The following is a 22305-nucleotide window of genomic DNA, read 5'->3' as shown; positions in this document are numbered from 1 at the left end:
CACCCATCTCATCTCCACCATGTAACGCAGTACGGGGTCCTCGGGAACTGCTGTCCTCTCCTCTGGGTGAACGGTTCCTGGACCCTGCCCTTTTTTCAGCTCTCCAAAATACACAGCGTGTATTTTATAGCCTCACAAAGACTGTGCACAGGGCTCCTAAGGTCTGTGAAGCTGTGTGGAGTGAGTCATGTCTTCTACTGTCCTGGCCTGCTGATTCTCCTCCCAGACAGTAAGGGAGAATTTCTCCCAAGTTTTCTCTGGAACCGACTATCCCTGTCAGCCTAGTTTTTGGGGAAAAAAGTGCAAAAAGTTTCAAGAGTTTGGCGAAGAAAAAATTATACTAAGCTCAGTCAGTTACTGATACAGACTGTATAAACATAATCTAAGTCCCTGGAGTCCCTGCAACTTGCAAATGAGTTAACAACTAGACAAGCTATTATAACTCTGTCCTTCAGGTTTCTGAGGAGGATGTTTACCGGGAGAGCTGAAACTGCAGCAATATCCAGAACAAAACTTTTACAAGTGCTCTAAATCTATGTGAACACTCCCTTTCCCAAACTGACCAGTAACTGATGTCAACCACCTTTTCCTAAGTCCTTCATAGTGTATCCACCTTAGGGTCGTCTGCCCTTCCTTTATCTCTTTTTTTTCCTCCTTGTGTTCCATGTAGGTTATCCCCCAAATGCTATCTTCACCCCCAAAATAGCCCCAGAACAAAGCAGGGCACTAACTAACCCTCTGACACACAACTTTCTGTATCCTGGGAATCCTCCTTGTACTGGAGCAGGAGGAGACGTCAACAGGGCAGAAGCTAAGACACCTCCCTTCTGCACCAGCACAGCAAGGCAGAAAATCGCCAACTCGTCTCTCCTGCTGCTTGTGGAGGTGTTGATAATTTAAGGTAGGGACGAATTAAAAAAACCCTATCCAACACTGCTAAATGGCACAATTTTTTACACTTCTTTTTCATAAAGAATGTCTTGGCTTTTAGTCCTGTATCTGAAGAGAAAACAACAGAACACTTGATTTTTCTCATGGGTCAAAAATTCTAATAAAGTAAGTTGCAGGGGAAGAAGAGTAAGATTGGGGTGATTTAAAGGAGCTGTTCTAAAAGCTGCCTCCTCTTGCTTGATCCGCCCTTGTTTTTGACGTTTCCTCAGTCTCCCCCACTTTTTGTTGACAGGTTCTTAGAGGATGGGTGGTGGCTTTTTCTGAGAGCAGCATCAGATGTGGCTACAGCAAAAACACACGTGAGAGCTTTGCCGTGACTGAAAAAGTGATTTGGGGGTTGTTTTTGGTGTGGAGTGGGGCTTGATTAGCCAACAGGTGAAAAGAAAGGTTACTGTGTTTTGGAACAGCTCAAGAAGAATGAGATAAAAGTACTTCTTGTGGGTACAGAGGGCAAAAAAAAGCTGAGATGCTGCAAAATGAAGTAGGGAGGAAGCCACTTGGCTAGGCTGGATGGTTGAGATCAGTAAACAGCAAAGACACAGTCACGCAAACTGGCAGGGCAAAGTTATGCTGCCCCAAATGCAAAGATGGGGCAGGGAGAAGTGGGGCCCAGGCATCCATGCGAGGTGGGACGTTTTTGTCCGTGTTAACTTACCCTGTTTAGAGGAAAGATCACCGTGCTCCCCTGGGGGACAGATTTCTAGAGGAACGTCTCATGCTGCGGGCGATGTAGGTGAGGCTGCCGTCAAGGGACGATGGGGCAAGCGGGAATGAATCAAAGCGACTCCTCTTTGTGCATCTGCAATGGAGGCTGAGTCATTACCATTCATCACCAGCCCAGCTGGTGTGTTCATTCTGGTGACAGTTGTTTTCGGGAGAGAGGACAGCTTTTGATGCCTTTTAATTCCCGAAAATAAAAAGAAAAAAGGGCTGTGAAGGTAACAGGCATCCGGAGATGTTGACTGGAAACAGCGGGTAAGGAAATAACTTTAAGTCCCAGGGAAATGCAGCACAAAAGGGAGCTGCCACAATAACCACGACAGCGTGGCTTGCTCCTTCGTGTTTCTGAAGGAAGCAGTAAATGGCTAAAACTTCCCATGCTCGATTTACAAATGAGCTCCCATTGCAGGGCAACACAGGAAAGTTAGCATTGCTGTTGCAAGGTATTTTCTCTGGGTTTCTTCCTGCTAAGCTGGCTATGAATTTTGAGTCATTCACCTCTGTATGTGTAGCATTGCTAATCTTACATCTTACTCAAATAAAGACCAAAAAACCTCCCCCGCAGGAACAGCAAAGCCTCTTTTGGCCCATGCCATCAGTCAGAGACTGATGTGCTCCACAGCACCCATTGACTTTACAAAGGGCTCAAGATTTCTCCCATCCACCTCCTGCTATTTCAAGGAAACAATACAGCAGCGGCTGCCCATTGCCAGGAGCCGCTCTTGCCGGGAAGTTTTCACATGAGGTACGCCCTGTGGCTGCCTTTCCTTCAGCACTTCTCCTTTCCCTCACCCCCGGCAATCTTCTCACATGTTGGCCCTGCCAGGCTCTGCAAGCTCAGCGGTTTCCATCTCTGGCCCTGGGTGTGCTTTAGGAGGTAGCACCCAGGGAGGTGCCGTCCCCCTGCGTCAGCATCCCCTCCCTCCAGATCAATGCTTTTCCTCTGCAGCTTTCATGTCTCCATCTTGTTATTCCTCTTCTCACACCTCTCTTCTTTTCCTTACTGATCCCCTCTTCTACTCTGTTTCCCCTCATCACCCCGTAATGGTGTTTCTCTTTTTTTACCACTGTCTTCATCTACTCATCACCATGACAGGAGGGCCTTACTGAGGCAGAGGGACTCTCCCATTAAGTGCAATAGGGTGCAGCTACCACCTAATCAGAGATGGTCCTCTCCTGAAGAAATCACTTCAAATAAGCAGGGCAGAAAAAGGGGTGAGGGGGGAAGTCTAGAAAGGAGAAGTGACTTCCCCAAGCCTGTCCAGTGGGGCCAGAAACAAGTCCTCTCTCTTACCCCTTGGGCCAAACTGTTGTCTTTACTCCACAGGGACTTAAGCAAGTGTAATTTTAAAGCAAAGCAAAGCAACAGAGGTGCCTCCTAGGAACAGAGTTCCTCAAGGAGTCTTGCTGCTGTGGTGGAGGAACAACCAGGCAGTCAAGCCCCACTGCCCCACCAAAAACCAGTCCTAGGAGGCTCTTGGTGTCAGCCACATCCACCCAGGAAAACACAGCTTCCCAGCCCCGGCAAGGCAGCAGCCCCCACGTTGTGCAGCCGAGATGCCTGAGGTGACAGCAAGGGAGAGGCACGAGCTCCGTGGGATGCAGTGCCACTTTCCATGGACCGGGAGGCACCTTACCCTGCATCCACAAGAAGGCTATGCTTGAGCTGGGAAGGGGATTTTCAGCTTCCTACAATGACCAAAGTGCTGCCACAGGATTTGCTACAGGAGCTAATGCACACAGCTCTAAGGCCTGGGCCGGGATTAGGTCAGGTGCTCCAAATGGACCTGTCCCGTCTTCTGTCTTGTCTTCTCCATCTGGACTAGTTCAAGTTGTGCACTGCCTAGGAGACTAGCTGTCTTCTTTTTTCAGCCCTGCAGAAACCCACTGGTAGAGTTCTATAAAAAAAGCCACAGTAATTAGAGATGAGCTCATTATATCTGCTTGTGACTCATCTACTAGAAGCTGTAGTGAACACCGCTGCTGGGCTGGGAGTCTCGCTTTCAAGGGTGTGGCGACACATGCAATTACTAGACTGAGTAATCAAAACTCGGTACAGGTTTGCTGTCATTACACACTAATTTCTGGTAGCAGAGACGTGAGGAACTACCGGTGTTAGGCCCCACACCTGTATGTGCACATGAATATTGCCTGAGTGGTCCAATGAAGTCAGCAGGACTATGCAAGGCTCAGACATTACCTGAAGCCCAAATGTATTTTTGTGCAAGTCTAGAGTCAGTTAGTCTGTAGGCGTGGTCCTCTCATAAACTGAGAGACCTGGCAGGAGGGAGTCGACTTGCTTTATCCAATTCAGAAAATGCAGCCACTGAAGGGACCAGTGTGATGCAGAATTAGTAGTGACAGGGATACTAAAATAATATGCCTACTAGTGACAGAAAGCAAGTTTTACTTTGATGTTCTTATATTGTTCACCTGACCATCAGGAACGTACTTTGGTTTGGTAACTCACCAGACGGTGACTCAGGAAAGCCTAACTGCAAGGATCACGTCCCTGCTAGTGCATCTGCCCATGAGACAACTGGTGCCACCTATGGCTTTCCAGCTTGTCCACATGTCCTTTGTCATGGGTCACCCCAGCGTAGGTGAGAACGTGCTGTCATTGCTGCCGTGCTAAGTTAAAAAAAAATACTGTGAATACATGGCACTGAAAGAGCCCTGGGGGGTGACTCCGGTCAATCTGTTCCTTGGGTGAAAGCGAGCTGCTCTGCAGACGAGGAGGGCGAGTTGTTGCCCGGCTCTACCTCTGCCACCAGAAAGGATTCACATTCATATGCAAAAACCCTACACCCCAGGCTGACAGGGCTGCCGCTGCGCAGTAGCATTCGAGGCAACAGGGCAGGGTGCATTTTGAGCCCGTCCTGCCTTCCTCTGCTCTCAAAATCAACTTCCCTCTCAGCAGTAAGGACACCCCACCTCCAAAACTCATCTCAAAGGCTGTCCGTAAAAACAAGAAGCGGTATTCATATGAATGAGACTATTTTCATAAGTGCAGATGCGGAAGCTGTTACCACCACAATGTTTAGGAAACCGGTGAAAGGAAATAGTCGAGCTGTAGCGTAGGAACCAGTTCAAGCACTCGGCTCTGGCTGCTCCCCGAGCTGCGTCCTCACCATGATGCAGCACACCCAAGAAGATCCGACTGCACCCGGAGAAGAAGATGATGCCTTTGGGGAAGGTAAAGCCATCTTTTATTAAACTAATCCTTCTCCTACTCAGACTAGAGACTGATTTCTAGCTTGGGTGGTATTTCTTGGGTAAATCTGAAGTTGTCTATGGGCTCCAAGGTCACAGGGTGACCAGACTTCCTTTTTTTCCTAAGGGAATGGAGAACAAAAGCACCCCAGATACAATAAAAATAACTTTCACACTGTTTCAGCAGCTTTCTTCCTCGGCAAGGAGGTTACTGCAGAAGAAGAAAGCTGGGGGGACACCAAGTGTGTTTTCTACAGTGGCTGCACTACGCAAAGTAGTGTGTTGGGCATTCAACACTGCTGGTGCAGCTGTCATTAAAGTAGTAGGGGCTCTTTACAGGGGCTAAAGGCAACTTGCTACTTAAATTATCTGAGCAAAATTAGCTATCTCCTATCTGACTGCCACAACCCAGGGCACAGAGGCAGTGCCATAGCTTCTTATTCCTAAAACTTTCTGCCGGAGCTTGATTCCTCGCTGTTTGCATCCTGTGCCGCCGTTTATGCATGTACTGAGAGCTACCCGGTCAAAACAGCAGAGAGGCAGATGAGATGACCCAAAGGAGGAGGAAGAATCTGGCCCATGGTGTCTAATTTCTGCCGTTGCTCACTGCTCCCCTTTGCACTCGAGCAGGGGCCGGGGGGAGAACTTGCTCATGCAAATCTTCTCCCGGCCCCCTGCCCTCCACAGTTTCCAAGGGAGTTGAAGGCACAAAGAGCTGCCTGGATCCTCTCCAAAGACCGTGAACCTTTAAACTCACTTTCAGCACAGCTTCAGCAAACCTCATTTAAACAAAGCTCAGCTGCGGTTGGTATGGAAAACTTAGCAGTGAATAGCGCCAAATCAAGTTATCTGAGCCTCAGTGAAAGGCATCAACACAAGAAAGAAAGCAGCTTCAGTGATGTACTGTCTGTATGCAAATACATTTCTCACATATATAGGCCCCCAGTCCTCACCCTGTGTCCAGTAGGGCTCAGAAGGGCAATGGATTTGCAGAAAGGAGAGGTCAGAGTATTTGCATTCAGGAAAAAATCCTGATAGTCCAGGGAAGACCTGATGCCACTGGGCAAATTGCCTGGCATTGAAAGTACCCTGTTGCGTTCCCTGCATCCTGCCCTCACACAGGTGGATGCTGCTTCTCAGGATAACTGCCTCGATACGGACATTTTTGAGTGCTCTGAAGAGCCAGTGGGCTTTAGGCTTCCTTGCTGTTTCTGAAACCTCTAGCCTATGTTCTTAATCAGAAACGTAGGAGGGAAGGAGAGGAACGTGTGCAGGTTATTCGACATTTATATTGCATTATCTGAAGGGAAAGATACAGTGTTTAAGAAATCCTTTCCAGCTTCTCAGCTAAGTTGTTTCTGGCAGGGCTGATCCAGCAACAGCTAGAGGAGGCTGGCTTTTCAAAGGCAGGAACGTTTTAAAAACCTCTCCGTGACCCTCCTTGGAGCAGGAGGTTGGACTAGATGACCTCCTGAGGTCCCTTCCCACCTGCGTCATCCTACGAGCCTGTGAGTTGGTGGCAGCCTCTTCAATTCATCTCTGTATAACCGGGAACAAATCTACCCCAGCTGCTCTCTCGGCCAGAGGGTCTGTTGGCTCCCAAACCTGCCAGCTGGAAAGCCCAAACAACATAGGCACAGTGCTAGCCGTCCCCTTCAGCCCCCTCTCCTCTCTCTTGAATGGGTTAGCCAGGAAACATTAACTTTTTGGCTGCTATTTCTGGAGCAGTGTTGACCCTGGACAACCCAGCGCGCTCCCCGGGGCTGGGTGGGATGCGAGCGGGGAGGAGCAGCTCCTGTTTCGGTCGCAGGGCAGCCCCCACCCTGCTCACGCTGCAGAGACCCAGGCGCCGGCCAAAACCGAGCTGCAGATTTTCAGGTCAGACGGAGGCATGTGTCAGGTGCTGAACTCCAACTCCCAGCTCCGCACAGAGCACAGCTCTCAGGGCGTGGGCTTTTTTGGGTTTGTTTTCCACGTCCGGCTTGATTTGGAAAGGGGTGATGGCAGATCTCCCGTCCACCTTTTTAACTTGTCGCAACGGTTAGCTGCTCTCACAGTTGAAGACAGCTACATCTGACTTCTTCTAGTGTTGCTTGTCCAGTTTTTATTGGAGTTTGTTGCCCTCTTGTCCAGGAGAGCAAGGAACTCACTATTGCTTTTACATATATATGTATGTCTCATATAACTATCCACAGACTGTATTCAGACTGCACTTACCCTTTGCCAAGCAGACTGTTATCAATGACTGTTTCTTTATAAAATGCGAGTTTTAATCTTTTAAGCATTTTCATGGTTCTTCTTGGGACCATCCCCCTGGAGATGTGGACACCAGCATGGAGCCCTCCACTCCAAAGCTTATACCAGCAATAAATCCAGAAGTTATATGATCTGTTCACTCATATATATGTATATATATATATATCTCAAGATCAGTTCAAGGATCAGCTAATATGTACAAGGACTGCTTGAGTCCTTTTGGGTCCCAGCATCACGTGAGGGTCTCCTCTTCATCAGATTTTCCTCTGTAATCCTCAAGTCTTTCAGCGACAAAATTTCTCAGAGCAGGTTCAACACTATCCCGTAATTATGGCCCACCATCTCCTTTGCTCCCAGCTATGCCCATACTAAAACCAGATAAATCAGCCCACTTTCTCAAGTATCCTGTTCTTGGAGTGATTTACCACTTCCCCAGACATTGTGCCATCTGCATATTCAGTCACTATTTGAAGTTCCCTTTCAGGTCACTGACAGAAAGAGTTAAATCCCATAGGGACGGAACCAATCTGTGCAGGTCCTCACTAGAAACTGGCATCCCTGATGATTCCTCAGCTGTGTTATCTCTGTTATTTGGACTTAGTGTGGAGTCATTCAGCATGTTCCAAACTGATCTACTCCATTTCAAGTTTCTTAGTCAAGGTCTCATGCAGTACCAAGTCTTATTTCTTACAAAAGTCCAAGTACACTATCAACACACTTATTTTCTATAAAACCCTAATGAGTGCCGCTGATTGCATTCCATCACCTTTAATTTTGCTTATATGAGTCCTATATCAGCTATTCCGTAACGAGGCCAGGACCACTGCCGGGCTATCGCACCATTAGTGACACAACATTAACTCATAGCTCTCTGGAAATCCTCTGGTGTTTCAAGTTTTTCAAAAAAATCAACAAAGAGCTCCTTGGATACCTCTTTTGAAAGCTATAGTTTAAAATCCTCCTTTGGGAAAGATAAAGGGAAAAAATATTTTCCCATTGATACAGACCGTAAGCTGGCACTGATATTTTCCCACATGTAAACAAAAACATTTGTTGAAAAAATCCTTTTTCTGCACCATTATTGATAATTCCACCATTTTCATCTATTTATGCTCTAATAGCATCATTTTTCCTTATTGTGCATTGAAAACCCAGGTCACAGAGCTGGGTGTGACAAGCTATAGTATACATACCTTCACAAAAAATCAGGCTGACTCTTGCAATAGCTATTCAAAGCCTGAAAGTGTTCGTCCTCAAAGGAAATCTATTAGTTCATTTTCTTGTTTTCTAACAACAACCTTGCACTTACATTGTGCTATCTCCTTCAAAGGATCTGCGGAGACTTTGCGAGTGACTGGTTTCCTGAAGCACAACTCCCTCTCCTCTGCAGCGTGGCCATCGTTTAACAGGGCACAGCTGTACTATGCGAAAGTTTAGAGAAGGAACTATTTTAGCCTCTTGAAAGTACAGGCGGTGATATGTTTCGTTTCTTTTATGGCCTTACTCGCTGTGTTAATTCAAGGCAAGTGACTTCAGTTAGTCTTACACTTCTGTTAGGTCGAAACACCTACTTTGGGGAAAATGCTTTTTAATTTTTAGTGACTTTGAGTGCCTGAGATTCCGATGTTATATTTTGTTAAAAAGAAATCACTTCCACTAGCACAAGGCTTCCCCTCATCACTGCAGCCAAACAGGCGTGGGTTTTCCTTAGCTGTGTCTAAGCTGAAGATCCAGGAAGGCTCCTGCAGCTCCCAGGCCAAGGGAGGGAGGAAGATTTGGGCACGAGTCAGCTCTCTTGGCAGACCCTGGTTTCCCCCGGGAGGAGAGCTGAGCACTCGCACGGAGGCATGACGCCACTGCCCCAGCACAGCCTTGGACCGGGGCCGGGGGCTTGGCATAGCAGGAGCTGCCAGGTCGATGCAGACACATCCACGCACAGAGTTTGCAAGCACTCAGCAAACACAGCAAGCATATGGGTCCAGGCATTTCATTAGCAGTGATCAACATATCCAAACTGAGAATGCACAGGAGAAATAGAAATTAGACTGTGATTTATTGCAGATCTTTTCATACAGCTGCTCCACACCAACCTCTCCTCACATCTCCATCCCTGCACTTGTACCCGCGGTAACCACGACCAGAGGCCAGAGCCGACACAAAATCCCATCCATGTTGCCAAAGTATGGGGGAAAAAAGCAAAGCTGTCTTTTTCATAACATTCAGTAAGTAAGTGGGTGCTCCAGTTCAGTAGACCAGAGCCCGGCTGTAGATGGTGCGCTGCACGGTGTCAGAGTCCCAGGGCCCTTCTCCTTGCCCAGGACTGACACGCTGCCAGGGCACACAGACACGCTCCAGCACCGCCACCCATCGAGGCTCCCAGCAGAACAGTAATGGCATCAAACTTTTAAGGCACGGTTCAAAAAAGTACCAGATGCCTTTACATCCTTGTAAAGCCTGCCTGTCCTTTTTAAGAGAGAAAAGAGTTTTAGCTCCGGGGTTTGGGATCAGCTCTGAGGCTTAGCTGAAATGAAAGGTAGCTACTGTTCATGGTTATGTGAACCGCCTGGTGTATTGTAACATCGCTGCTGATGTTAGAGAAAAATGAGGATAAAGTCTTGGATGTTAATTTAAAGTTGAGACATGCTCGTTATTCAGCAACAACTCATGTTAGGCAACCTTTCTCTTCCCCTAAAGCAATACAAGACACTATGCTTTCCTCGGACATACAGCTGCAGTGACTTGTCTAAAAGTCACACGGGGACATCACCCGCCACCGCCAGCCCCACTTTGGCGAGAGCCAGCTCATGTATGTCCCCTCCCCACGGAGCGCATTAAACTGATGCAACTTTAAGCAAATTAGTCTTCTAAGGATATTTATGTGTACATATCGGTATGGTATTCCAGCAGATGTGTAGCTCAGAGATATACAGAGATACCATTTGTCCTATGTTTTCACCCCAAACAGTGTTTGACATATCTACTTTTTCCAGCATACGAGTGCCTAATTATCTGCAAAGGCTGTAGTAAAGATGAGCAGCCTTGCAATGGGAGCTTCTCCTCCCCGACTGCTGGGAGACCACAGACCGTTGTCCTGAAAACGTTCACAGGTCTTACCAGCCCTACCTGTCCTTTCAGTTTATCTCGCGTTCCCAGAGACGGAGAATGCGAGTACCACACTCGCTGCAGCCCAGAGTAAGAGAAGTCTCATCACTTCATCACCGAGGCAACAGTGTCTGCCTCAACCAGATAGATAGATCGTAGTAAGAGATGTTTGGCCTATAAACTCAGATTGAAGCACCTTTCTCCAAGAGCATGGGCAGACCCACTTAGCATGCTGGACAAGGGCGGCGTGGAAAAGAGGGTGTGCTTTTATGGAGCATTTTTGCTTATTCCTGTTTATGTTAAATGCTTTGCTCACCTGCTTCTCGCAGCTGCTTCTTTTTGGTTGCGGTCCATGGGCAGATACAGAGTTATGCAGATGGGTGAGAGAGCTTTTTGTGGTTGGAGGAGGCAGTGCGAGGCACCCGTCCCCACCCCGGTCACCCCCGCACCGACCCACCCGCAGTGCTCCGGCCCCTCGGCTCTTCCAGCTGTCCTGGGCAGCTGGAGGGCTATTTTTAACAGGGCATCAAGCTCCATAGTTGAAGCAGAAACAATTGAGTCCATGAGGCCTGAAATTAAAAAAAGATTGAAATGAGAGACACTTTATGCTTTGTTGTCTCCCTGTTTTTTAATTAAAGATCTTTGATCTTTTTGTTTTTTCCTTCTCCATGTCTTGAAGGCAACATGTTTGGTTTGTATTTGTCGACAGTATTTCTAGATCACTAATAATAACAACAGCGAGTGGAAAAAACAGGTCAAATAAACAAGTGGCATTTAACCAGCCCTCAGAGAAAAGAGGAAGGTATGTACAAGCCGGAGAGAAACCACTGATTAGGTGTGCTCAGGCCACCTTCTAGGCTTTCAAAACAAGTCTCTCACCAAAGGCTGAAGCAAAACTTCCTTCTTTTGCCCCCTCTTTCCCCCTCCTGTTTTTAGACAGTGTCTTTACAAAAAGTTCCGTGAAACACAAGCTTTTTGTCATCCGGTCCCATCATTAAAGTCACAAAATAAATGTGGCTTGGCTAGCATGAGCTGGTGGCATAAACAACTTCACCCCTTTAACAATTCGAGGCACGGCTCAGCCGCCTCTGAAATGAGCTTCCGCCTGCCTGGATGCTAAAACCAAAGCCTTGTGGTTGGCGTATCAAGGGTGTGACAGTCGCAAAACAACCGCGTCAGGAAGTGCAGAGTTAAAAGGCGAGGAGTGAAAACAGCCTGAGAACATGAATTAAAGAGAGAGAGGAGAGTAGTCAAGCACTTGACAATGTCACAGGGGCGCTAAAAAGTCGATGGTGGGATGATTTTCCCGTGGTAGGATTTCTCCTACATCTCACCATCGCTTGTGGGGTAAGGGGTGTTGTCAGGCCCCATGGAATTTTAAGTCTTGATCCGGCATCTAAGAGCAGGGAAATGGTTTGAAGAGGGGTCCCCCTCTGGCTGCCACCTAAGCAACCCTTCCTCGCTGCTGAAATTCACAGCTCGACCTACAGACCTTCTGCTAAGGGGGGGGTGTGCATTCGCACACCCAAAAAAGATCGGGTAGGAAGGGTGCAGGAAAACATTTACGCTGCGAAGAGCCACTGATATTCCTGTGTCTTTGGCAACTGGATAACAGGTGAAGCAAAACCGCTATGGAAATCCTGAGCACAATAGGCTTAACGCTGCATAACTTAGGGGGGCTGACGTTGACTTACTCTGGTTTAATTGCAAGTAGTCTGGGAATTGGAAAGTTCAGAGACTCAGAGCTTGGAATTGATGCCTAGAGTTTAAATAGTTGGTGAAAAGATGGAAAGACAAAAAGTGAGGTGGAAAGAAAGGAAGCCACAGAGAGAGAGAGAGAGAGAAAATAAAGTGCGATGTGGGGGAAAGTCCCACTGAGACCCAGCCCCTGCCTGAACAAATGGCAGGGGATAAACACAGCTGGCTGCACCCAAATTGGGGCAGTTCGAATCACCTCTATTCCAACTTTCTCAGATAGTTAGGGTCCTAAGTCCTCAAGCTGGCTTCCTTAAGTTCCCCTTATAGTCAATAGTGAGTGCATGTGTTGTGTGTGTGAGAAGGAGGGAGGGCAGGGGAGAGAAACAAGAAGCCCTGCTAGGTGCCAATTCAGAGCATGGAAATGGGGATCCTTTCTTTAATTACCTGCTGGAAGAGCCTGGCTCTTTCCCTGCCTGTGGCAGTCCCCTGCTGCTAGCCTGGCAGCAGCGGGCACAAGCATGGCTGGTGTCTGTATGGCAGCATGCATGTCCGTAGGGGTGGCTGGTCCCCAGGCAGGGTGACGGGAGGCAGATCCACTGCAGGAGCCAGGTAGCCTCATTTTTGTGGTAGCACGTCCCAGCTAGGAAGCCCTGCGGCAACCGCTTACCATTAAGGTGATGCTCTACTTGTAGTTTGCCTCTAAACGGGGCTCAGTAGCTAGGGTATTGCCTACACAGGTCCAGGGTTAGGTTCCACCAGTGCACAGCAGTGCTTTTAGTTTCGCCCCACGAACTGCTGGGAAAACTGCCTGCGCTTGGTGCTGCCTTGTGGCACCGTGGTGGGGGAGCTCAGCGCCCAGGTTGCTCCTGCAGCATCGCTCACCAGACCTGTGCCAGGGCATCGCCTGGCCTTTACTGCCCATGTCACGGCATCGCATGAACCTGCCTATAAGTAATAACAATCCATCCCACAGAGAAGAAAAGACACTGAAAATACCCCAGCCCCACAAATATTTAAGCCCACAATACCCTCCCCGACCCAGGTGAAATGACCGCCCTGGGAAGCAAAACCCAAAACTGCCCCAAAAACTCGAGACGAAACTGTCTGAGGCATGTGTAGCATCGCACACAGAGGCTTGCAACACCTCCCCTTTCATCACGCCAGGCTCCTCGCAGGGCCAGCCCTGCCTTCCTGCCCGCCCCACGCCCGGCCGAGGGGAAGTCGCCCGCAGTGACGAGCTTTTGTGCAAGTGATCCTCTCTTCATGCCATGCAACACCAGTGGGAGAAGCTCCCCGGGCTCCCCGGAGGAGCACAGCTATGGGTCGGGAGCAGTGGTGACCGAGCGGCGATCCAGGAGCTTCCCTGCAGGGGTGTCAGAGCCGCCCGCGGCAGAAGAGAGAGGGACAGCCTCTCTGAGGGGCTCGGCAGGATGGCTAAAAGCTCTGTGAATATATCGTCATTACCATAGACATTAAGTTTTCAAGGACTCCTCCTCCTCCCTCTTGAAGATGAGCTTATAACATCTTACATCTTTGCCCTGTGGCTCTCTGAAGTTTGTGATTAAGATGCCGGTGGCTAATGAGGCTGGCCAGCATTCAGGCTCCACGGCACAAATGGAGCTTCATTCGCATCCTTCTCACTTCATGGTAGCTCGGGGCAGTGGAAGAGCTCTGCTGTGAACATGGATGTGACCTACAAGGCACCGCGTTCATTTTAGCAGGGTGGTTGTGACTGTGTAGAAGTGGGGTTTGCCAACCGAGAGCTCCCTCTAAGTTGGAGTCCTGCTTGCTGGGTTTTCTCACTCAAGAAGGAAAAAGAAAAAGACAGGACAGGGCCCAGGTCATGTCACGGAGCTAACAGAGGTAGCACCGAGCAAGTGAGATCTTTTTCTGTCTCAAATATTACCCGCCAACCAGAGGTCACTGCAGTTTCTTAGTGGTGGTGATGTAAAGAGCAGAGAGAGCACAACCTGCTTCCTCTAGGGATTCCTTGAGTTACGGGGTGGCATCTGGAGAATCTGCCTGGTTTGTAAACTGGATGATTTGGGGAGTTTGGGTTACATCCGGACTGATGGATCAGGTAATAACGTGCAGCCTTCACACTGAAATTTCCTTCTCCTGAGCGTCTTGGAGAAAGGAGAGATTTTATAGATGTAGATAGATTTGAAGCTAGATAGCGTCTCTGAGATCCTCCTACAAACACGTGCAAGGAGTGCCACGCTAGCATACTAGCATACAGTTAACAAGTGAAGCCCTTTTTTTATTGAGAGGGGTGGGGATGTTGAAGAGGGTCCATATAAAAACATTCTCAAAGCGAAACAAAGCCACCCGAGGAGCAGAGCCCTCCAGCACTGCTGAGCTCAGCTCTGGAGTTGGATGGCTATAGTTTTCTTTTTAATTTTCCCATGGAAAAGCTGGCAGCTCGGGAGGTCCCGATCTGCTCTGCCTCTCCTGTCACTCTGGGGAGCTTCCTGCCCTTTCTATTCCTGATGCCTGTTGTGAGCCAAGGAAGAGTTAGCTTAATCAGCAACACCAGCCACTGATTAGTGCCAAGCTGTTATCATTAATCACTTCAAAAATCACTGCACTGAAAATAGTACCCAGGGTCAGATGTTCAAAAACTGGCGTGGCTTAAGCGGTGTCATTTCACCTCAGCCACACCCCTAACGAAACACTATTTCTTTGCTTTACATTACAAATACATTTGTGATTTTTTAATTCAAATCCACTCACAGCCCCATCGACGTGGCATGAAAAACTGCTCTTCACCTTTCCTAGAGGAAATTACTGCTGCGAGTGGTTAAACACCTCCAGGTGAAAGGCAGGATGGACTAGCAAAGCAACCTGTATCCCCCCAAAAAGACGCATAGGGGTACAGGCCTGAGGGTTTGGTCATGACCTTCTCCATGCTGCAGACCCCCCCCTCCTTTGGAACCTCAGTCCAAATATTTGGCAGATGCACTTGGGGCTCATCACGTTACAGAGGCAGCACGTTCGTTGCACTCCCCCGAATGGCATTTCGTGTGCGCTGCACTTGTTTTCTATTTGCTACATGTAAGCCACAGAAATATGCGCTGATGAGGAAAAGAGGGCTGCGGCGGTGTCTTGGAGGCAGGAAGGGAATGAAAATCATTTCTCAAAGCTGCAGTCCTCTGTGCAGAACGGTGGCCCAGGAGAAGGAAAGAGGAGCGCGGTCAGCTCGGGTCGCTGGCTGCACTGAGGACCCGGCTGGGTCACCCTTACTGCTGTCCCTCTGGAAATGATTTCAGGGCAACTCTGGTTTTATACTAGCGTAACTGAGGATGGAAATTGCTTGGAGCCTTTGCCCCAGGGGACTCATCCTGGGTTTCTATTATGAAACCACCATGTTAGGAACATGCAGGAATGTGCAGCACTGCAGGGTTCGTACATGGCTCTTGATTTTGAAACATGTCTGGTGTTATTTGCTCCTTTCCCTCCACCCCAGCCTTTGCGTCCTTCTCCTACCTGACCTTCATTTTCTCCAGACCATGCTCTTCATCCCTGCAGCTCCTCCCCTTCTTGCCGTGACCTGTGGGACAGGCGGAGCAGGAGGAAGGCAGAGGCTGTCTCTACGCTGCTGCTGGAGGGCACAGCAAGGCAGGCCAAAGTCCTGGGTGCTCCAGACCTGCTCTTTCAATCATGGACCTAGGATACCTTTCGTGGTGGCTAACATGTCCCACAGTGTCTCGCCCCATATAATAACTGTCCTTCATGATCCTTGGTCCTTCCAGGCCAATTGCCTGCTTCATAGCATGGGGTGGACGAGGATGGGGCTGGCCCAGCCATGCCGGGACTGCTAATCAGAGTGTGCTTGGGCATGTACAAAGAAAGGCTTTCTCCTCCTCTGTGCTTCAGAGCTTGCCTAAAATTTGCCTCTTAAGTGCAGGTGAGGCTGCAAGGGGAGTCTGGAGGTGAACATGGGCTGGGTCCACATTTGTCCTGCAGTCCTGATGTAGCCAGCAAGTTTCAGCAGCAGGCATTACTGGTAGAGATGGCATCAGTCCTTAAGAGACACCCAAACACAGCCTGCTGTCGTGATGGGAGGTGAAGTTTGTGGCAGGGAGCCAGGTCTGGGCACTTGAGAGCCAAGAAACAGGAAAGAGCCAAAAGATTACTTAATCAAGAGGATCCCAGTGAGGAAGCTGGGATCAGATCGACTTTCCGTCTACAAAGCCAAATCCTTTCCTGGAGACGGTCTAACAGGGCCTTCTTGATCTTATACATATTGGTTGTACTGGGAAGGGCAGCCCCAAGCAGGTATCTCATGTGCTGCAGTCCTGTGGGAAGCACTGCGTCCCACTCTCCACACTCATCCGGGCGAGGCGGGAGAGAAGGATTTGAGGCTGTCCAGCAGCGAGACTTCAAGCCAGCCCATCATCAACAGCATGGAAGAGGTTGTCTGACAGCCACGCTCCCAAAAAGCAGGCTGACAGAGCCATACCTGCCACTTCAGATCTCTGATCACTACCATAGCTTTGATCATCACATTGCGTAGCTGACTCCCAGCTGTCCAGGAAAGCAAAAATAAGTTTCCAGCAGTTTTTCATGCGCCTTAATTAGAAAACAAGGAATGCTTTTCAAAAACAGGAGAGGGGAAAAAAACAAGGCTAGAGCTGCAGTACTAGACATGCCATCCACACACTTGGCGCGCACTTAAGAGCGGCTCAGCTGGCCCTGGTTGCTAAGCAGTCTGAGAAACTGGAATGTGCAGCTCCCTCCAACCCTCCATGAACATTGCCACCCAAAACCTGCCCAGAAGAAGCATCGGGGCTGATTTTGAAATGGGGACAGTTCTGGCGGAAAAATATGCAATCAGTGGCTCCTTCGTCCTGCTCCCCAAGTTATATACGCGAGGGCAGGTAGGGTGTATGCTTGTGCATGTGCCTCCTGAAGTTAAGTTGCTATCTTTGAATGCTGCCAGAGGCACAGGCTATCGGTGGGAAGCGTTCTTGCTCTGAAGGCAGTTATCTCAGATCACCACAAATGCAGCAAGGTGGGACAAAGAAGAGATAAAAGAAGGATTACCTGTGGAAAGCATTCTCTCTTGCAGTATATTAAAAGCTAAAGGCAACTCCCCTTTCTGTCCCTAGCCCTCTCCCTCGACACCCATAGCTGTTCCTTGGTATACCAAGTGTGTCCTGACCACCATGCCACAGGGCACAGCCATTGCATTATACTTCAGTCCTTCCCAAAGATCCAGCTGTGCTGAGCATCTGGCCAGAAGTCACAGAAGATTCAATCTGTTCCTGAATCACTGCAGAAGATCGGCTCAAGTAACTTTTTCCCACAGAGTGCCCCAAGAGCTGCAGGTGGAAAGCTTTGCAAAAGCGACATCAAGAGAAATGAGGAACTTGAGGGTGGAGCAGCAACACAGTGATGGGAAGTAAAAGGGGGGAAATGGTTGCACAGTGCTTAGAGGATGTCAGCAGTGAAAAACAAGTGGGTATGAAACTCTTTCAGAGGGAGAGCAAGAAGTGTTACAGGATGACGATGAGCGAAAGCCAGATGTACTGGGCAGGCTCAGCTGACAGAGAAGGTATAAATATCGGAACAGAGTCAACCCAAAGAGCAGCATGGGCAGGGTGTAGTATAGAGAGTAGGAGAGTTGTGGCAACACTTTAATATGTTTAGCTGGAAAGAGTATTGGTGAACTCGCGTATGGTCAGCAAGTTAAAGCTCGCATCTTGCCAGTTGCTCATGACAGGGGTCAGGCTCTTGTCTTTTACCTCTCCCCCCTTTCCAAGGGATGGTTCTGGCACCCGCCGTGCTCCCCACTCTCAAATATGATCATTCACCTCTTTTTTTGGACCAAGGTCCCCAGGTAAGAGCACTCAGGTTTGCTACCTGTGTTCCCACAGAAGGCTTGCCTGGGTGTGATACCTGCTGGAGACATCCTATGAGGCGTCCATCAGCGATACAAAGCTGCTGCGTGCTCCCAGGCACCCCCTTCTAAGCAAGGGAGTTCCACAGAAACACAGCAAAGAGGAATTACAACAGAAAAAGCCCATCTACAAATTGTCTTCCTTAAAGGCTAGAGCAGGCCTGATCTACCTCAGACATCCAAAGCTCAAAGCCATGGTCTGCCCACCCGTCCCCCTGCCTCCGTTGGCCTCTTGCTGATCAGAACATGCTATCGAGAGACCTCCATGCGAATTGCTATCTGCATGGTCTGCTGAGCATCACCACCCTCCACCAACCCTTGCTTTCAGGTGAATGAAGTCACCCAGGACTGGGCTAAGTCTTTGTATCTGCATAACAGACATACATCCCCACGGTCAGCAGGGAAATTGCAGCAATATCCCACATTTTCACGGGGGTCCTCACAGAGTCCTCTCGCGGAGCATCTTGTGGGGGAAAGAGGGTTTCCCCCAGACCTCTGTCCAGACTACCGGATCCTGCTCCCCCTTTCCAGGTTTCTCTAGACACGTCTGCAATGGACCTGAAAGCCAGGTAGTCCTCATGCTCTGCTGATCCGGGGGATTCAGCGGGCTGCAGCCTGTAGAGCGATGGGAAAAGTGAAGGACTTCTCATTATATCCACCCCCCAGAGCGATGTGTAACTGATGCATATCAGCCAGAAAATCCTGCTCAGCCCTTGTGAGAAGCCTTCCAGGTGCCTGGGAGGAGCAGAGCATTTAGATATTCTCAGACTATAATCTTTTCTCTGATAATCCTGATTTACTCTTTACCCTGGGAGCAAAGGCTAACAGAAAGCAAAGTGCTCTGGCAAAGCCCAGCAGGTAATTTAGGAACTCTGGCTTAGTTGTCTCAAGTATAATGTGGGGTTACCGTTGCTGGGAATTAGTGTTTGTGAAGGTGCACTGGAGCTGGCACGGAGATGGAAGTGCAGCATAATTGGCAATTACTGGTTCGGAAAGGTCACTGTTTTCTGGAGACAAAGCTAGAATCAGCTGTTGTCACTTAGGAATTTCACTGGGGACATTCATGCTGACCTATTTTTAACGTAACAGCAGATTACACTGCAATACAGTGAATAATTTATAGGAGTAGTAGCATGATCACAGCCACAGTACAACGGCAGCTTTGGTTCCTGCCTAATTACGGAGGGAGGTAGAGCTCTCTGGCGTTTTCCACTGAATTAGCAAAACAAGACACACGTGGAATGACCAACCCGAGCCTTTCAAAAGGATGTGTGTCAGGATGAATACATGTCCGGAAGGACTAAGTGGGGCAAAGATTTTTATCTAGAGCATCCGTAAACCTATTCAGTCTCCGGGCAGTTTCGGCAAGCTACAGCACTGGGAGCAGGGAAGTGGGAATGTGTGTAGGGTTGGGGATGATGGAGAGGAGGAAATTAGCTTTCTGCCTTTGCTATGCAAAACTATATTGAGAAACCAAGAGAAACAGCTCATACATCCCTGGCACATGTATTTGCATAGGACAGAGAATATTTCCTTGAAAGAGAAGGCTGCAAATGAATGAGCTATTTGCATCTGCAACCTTAAGTTCAAAAAATCTTCTGCAAGATAAGGCCAAAAGGGCCAGAGGGAATTTGTAACAGGGGTTACACATCGAGTAATTGCCAAGAACTACTGTAGGAGGCCCAAGGTTGAAGTAAGATGCTGCAATTAGTATATGGCACTGAAAACCTTTAACAAATTAACCAGGCTTCCACAGTGAGAGCTGCCACCCCCTAAAAGGCTGAAATGGACTCAAAAGCATATTAAGTATGCATGATGAGACATTTATAGCTTTCAGCATTGCCACAAATATTCCCTCTCCTCTTCCCCTGGCATTCCATAGCCTGAAGCGCACAGCTGCTTTTTCCAGAAAGCAACTTCTCCGCCTTGGCCTCTGAGTTCACATCCTATGTGAAACACATGAAACAGGGGCGTAGTCGATTCAGTCAGAGACACAGAAAGGTCACCCTAAAAATTTCGCCTCACAGCTACAGCGCTAGCACTGTGTCGGCAGCAGTCCCTACATTTTTTCCAGCGCAGAAGTGGGTGCCTCTGGAAAAGCCACTGCCGTGATTGCTGTAGAGCCCATCTGAACTCAGAAACCTCGGAGGCAGCCCTTAGGCCCCAGAGCTCTGCATGCCGGTGTGAAGAGCATCCTTTTTCTGCTTTTACTGAATCTGGAGTCGTTCTCTCTCATTTCTACTTCTTAAGGCTACAGGGTGCTGTTTATTTTCAGCATACAATATAAATAACACATGTTCGTTATTACTGCTGAAAATTACTTAAGATGATAGGTCAGCTGGAATTGGCAGCTTGGATTCTTTATTCAGTGAGGGGTTTTTTTTCCATGCACAATGCTCTGTGAAACCCCAACTCTTATTCTTCATTGTCGTTTCCTACACTGCTCCATACAGTATCATCCTACAGGTGACAGGTCTGTGTGCTTCATGAAAAACATTTGCATTTGAAAGGGTGAGTCTTCCTATCCTGACCCAAACGGGGAAAGATACAGGCATGTAGGGAGAGAGTATCAGTATTGCCTCCCCAAGCTCCCTTCCAAATTGTGTCCATTTACCAAACCCATGGACTTGCCAGGGCTTCCCTCTGCCCCCCAAAAAGGAGCACTTCCAGCTGTTTAAGAGCCACAAGGGAGAGCTGGTTGAAGGAGCTTTAAATGTTGGAAGAGGGACAGCAAATCATATAGAAAATACGACATGGGTGATGGCTGAAGGAAAGTCCAGCATGAAAAAAAAGCTGCAGAAGAGAAATGGAGAAGTCCTAAGGCCAGCAATAAATATATGCAGAGTCCTGACCTCTATAGAGAGATGTATTTATAATAAGTAGGACTATATATTTTGGAAGGAAGACTGAATTTGAAGGAAATACCCCACAATCCCTGGGAAAATACAGCTTTCCTGGCTTTTTATCCTGCTCAGGGTAATACAGGAAAGATGCTCAAAGGAAGAAACGTAAGCTCCATTCATTGCAGTGTTCCTTCATTTATATTCATCTTTAACTGCTGTCTTCAGCCCTCCCAATATCCCAATTTAGAGCCTGCTTTCGCACACGCTACTGAAGGCAACGGTGGCTGCAGCGAGTAGCCCGCTGGCCACGGGGAAGGGGAGCGGCAGCCCGTTCCCTGCACCCTTCCCCCGGGGTATTTTGCGGCTGTCCCATCTTTTGGCCAAACCGCAAAAAGCGTCGAATGAAAAATGGCAGAGCCCCGCCGCCAACGCCGCTCCCAAAAAAGGTGCGGAGCCACCGGCAGCGCCGGCTCCGCTGCTTCCCGTCGGGGCGGGCTTGGGGGGGCGCCCGCGGGGGTCCCGCACCCCTCTGCACCCCTCTGCACCCCTCCGCCCGCGGGGGTCCCGCACCCCTCTGCACCCCTCTGCACCCCTCCACCCCGCACCGCCCGCGGGGGTCCCGCACCCCTCCGCCCCCCTCTGCCCCCCTCCGCCCGCGGGGGTCCCGCACCGCCCCGCACCGCCCGCGGGGGCGGGCCGCGGCCGCGCAGCGCCGCGCAGCAGCAGCACCAGCACCAGCAGCAGCAGCAGCGCCTCCTCCTCCTCCTCCTCCTCCTCCCTCCCGCAGCTCCGCAAGGAAAAGCCGGCAGCGGCTGCGCTGGCTGCCAGAGCGGCGGTGCGCTGCGATCGGGGACGGGCTGCCTCCCCCCTCCTCCTTGGGTTTTTTTTTGGTTTGTTTTTTTTTTTAATTTTAAAATTTTCAATTACTATTTTTTTAATTATTATTAGCTACTATTAGTTTTCCGGCTGCCGCCGGGGATGGGGGGCCGCGGGGCCCGAGGAGCGCTGGGCAGCGGCGGGCGAGCGGCGTCCCGGGGCGGGCTGTGAGCCGCGGCGGCGGCGGGCAGCCCCGCCGGCAGCAACAGGTACCCGGCCGCGCTGGGGGGGGCAGAAACACGCGTGGGGAGGACGGGGGGGCTCCCTGCTCCCCCGGCGGGACGTGGCCCAGCTGAGCCCCAGGGCTGCGGGGCTGAGGAGCCGCTGCCACGGCGGGGGAGGCTCCCGTCCCCTCTCCTCTGCCGGCGCTCCAGGTGTTTGAGGAGGGAAGAGGGGCTTCTGGGGGGCTGCTTGCGTATGGTTTTTGGGCTGGGAATGTGAAGGAAATCTTGGTTGCGGGTGTTCGCTGAGGGATATGAAAAGCTGTGTGGGGGGAACTGGTTTAATGTTTTCTCATAGCGTGTGGAAGTGTTTAGCCTAGTTTCCATAAAAAAAAAAAAAAAAAAAAAAAAAAAAATCTCGGCGTTTCCTTAGGTCTTGTCTTTCTATTTCCAGTGAGCTTTTATGGTATTACTGGTTGGAGGAAAGCTTAGACCCTCTTAAGTTCTCCTTTCAGGCTCTGGCTCATTCCCAAGAACTGATGCAAACATATTACACGCTGGCATTGCACTTCAGTTTACCTTT

At 49.4% G+C, this 22305-nt stretch overlaps 1 protein-coding gene across 2 annotated transcripts in view; it reads left to right on the top strand.

Annotated features, from left to right (window-relative positions):
• Positions 1-4588: 4588 nt before the first annotated feature.
• The window catches only part of RIPOR2 (RHO family interacting cell polarization regulator 2), a 70664-nt gene continuing 52947 nt past the window's right edge, over positions 4589-22305 (top strand). For both annotated transcript variants that reach the window (XM_082322116.1, XM_082322115.1), the window contains exon 1: positions 4589-4867. In XM_082322116.1, the coding sequence (XP_082178242.1) occupies positions 4804-4867 (64 nt within the window). In that variant the 5' untranslated portion in view covers positions 4589-4803. The remainder of the gene's footprint in view (positions 4868-22305) is intronic.

This window comes from Platalea leucorodia (genome assembly GCF_965183815.1).
Source record: "Platalea leucorodia genome assembly, chromosome: 1".
Taxonomy (NCBI): Eukaryota; Metazoa; Chordata; class Aves; order Pelecaniformes; family Threskiornithidae; genus Platalea; species Platalea leucorodia.
The sequence above is the reverse complement of the archived record's forward strand: the minus strand, read 5'-3'. Positions and strand labels throughout refer to the sequence as shown.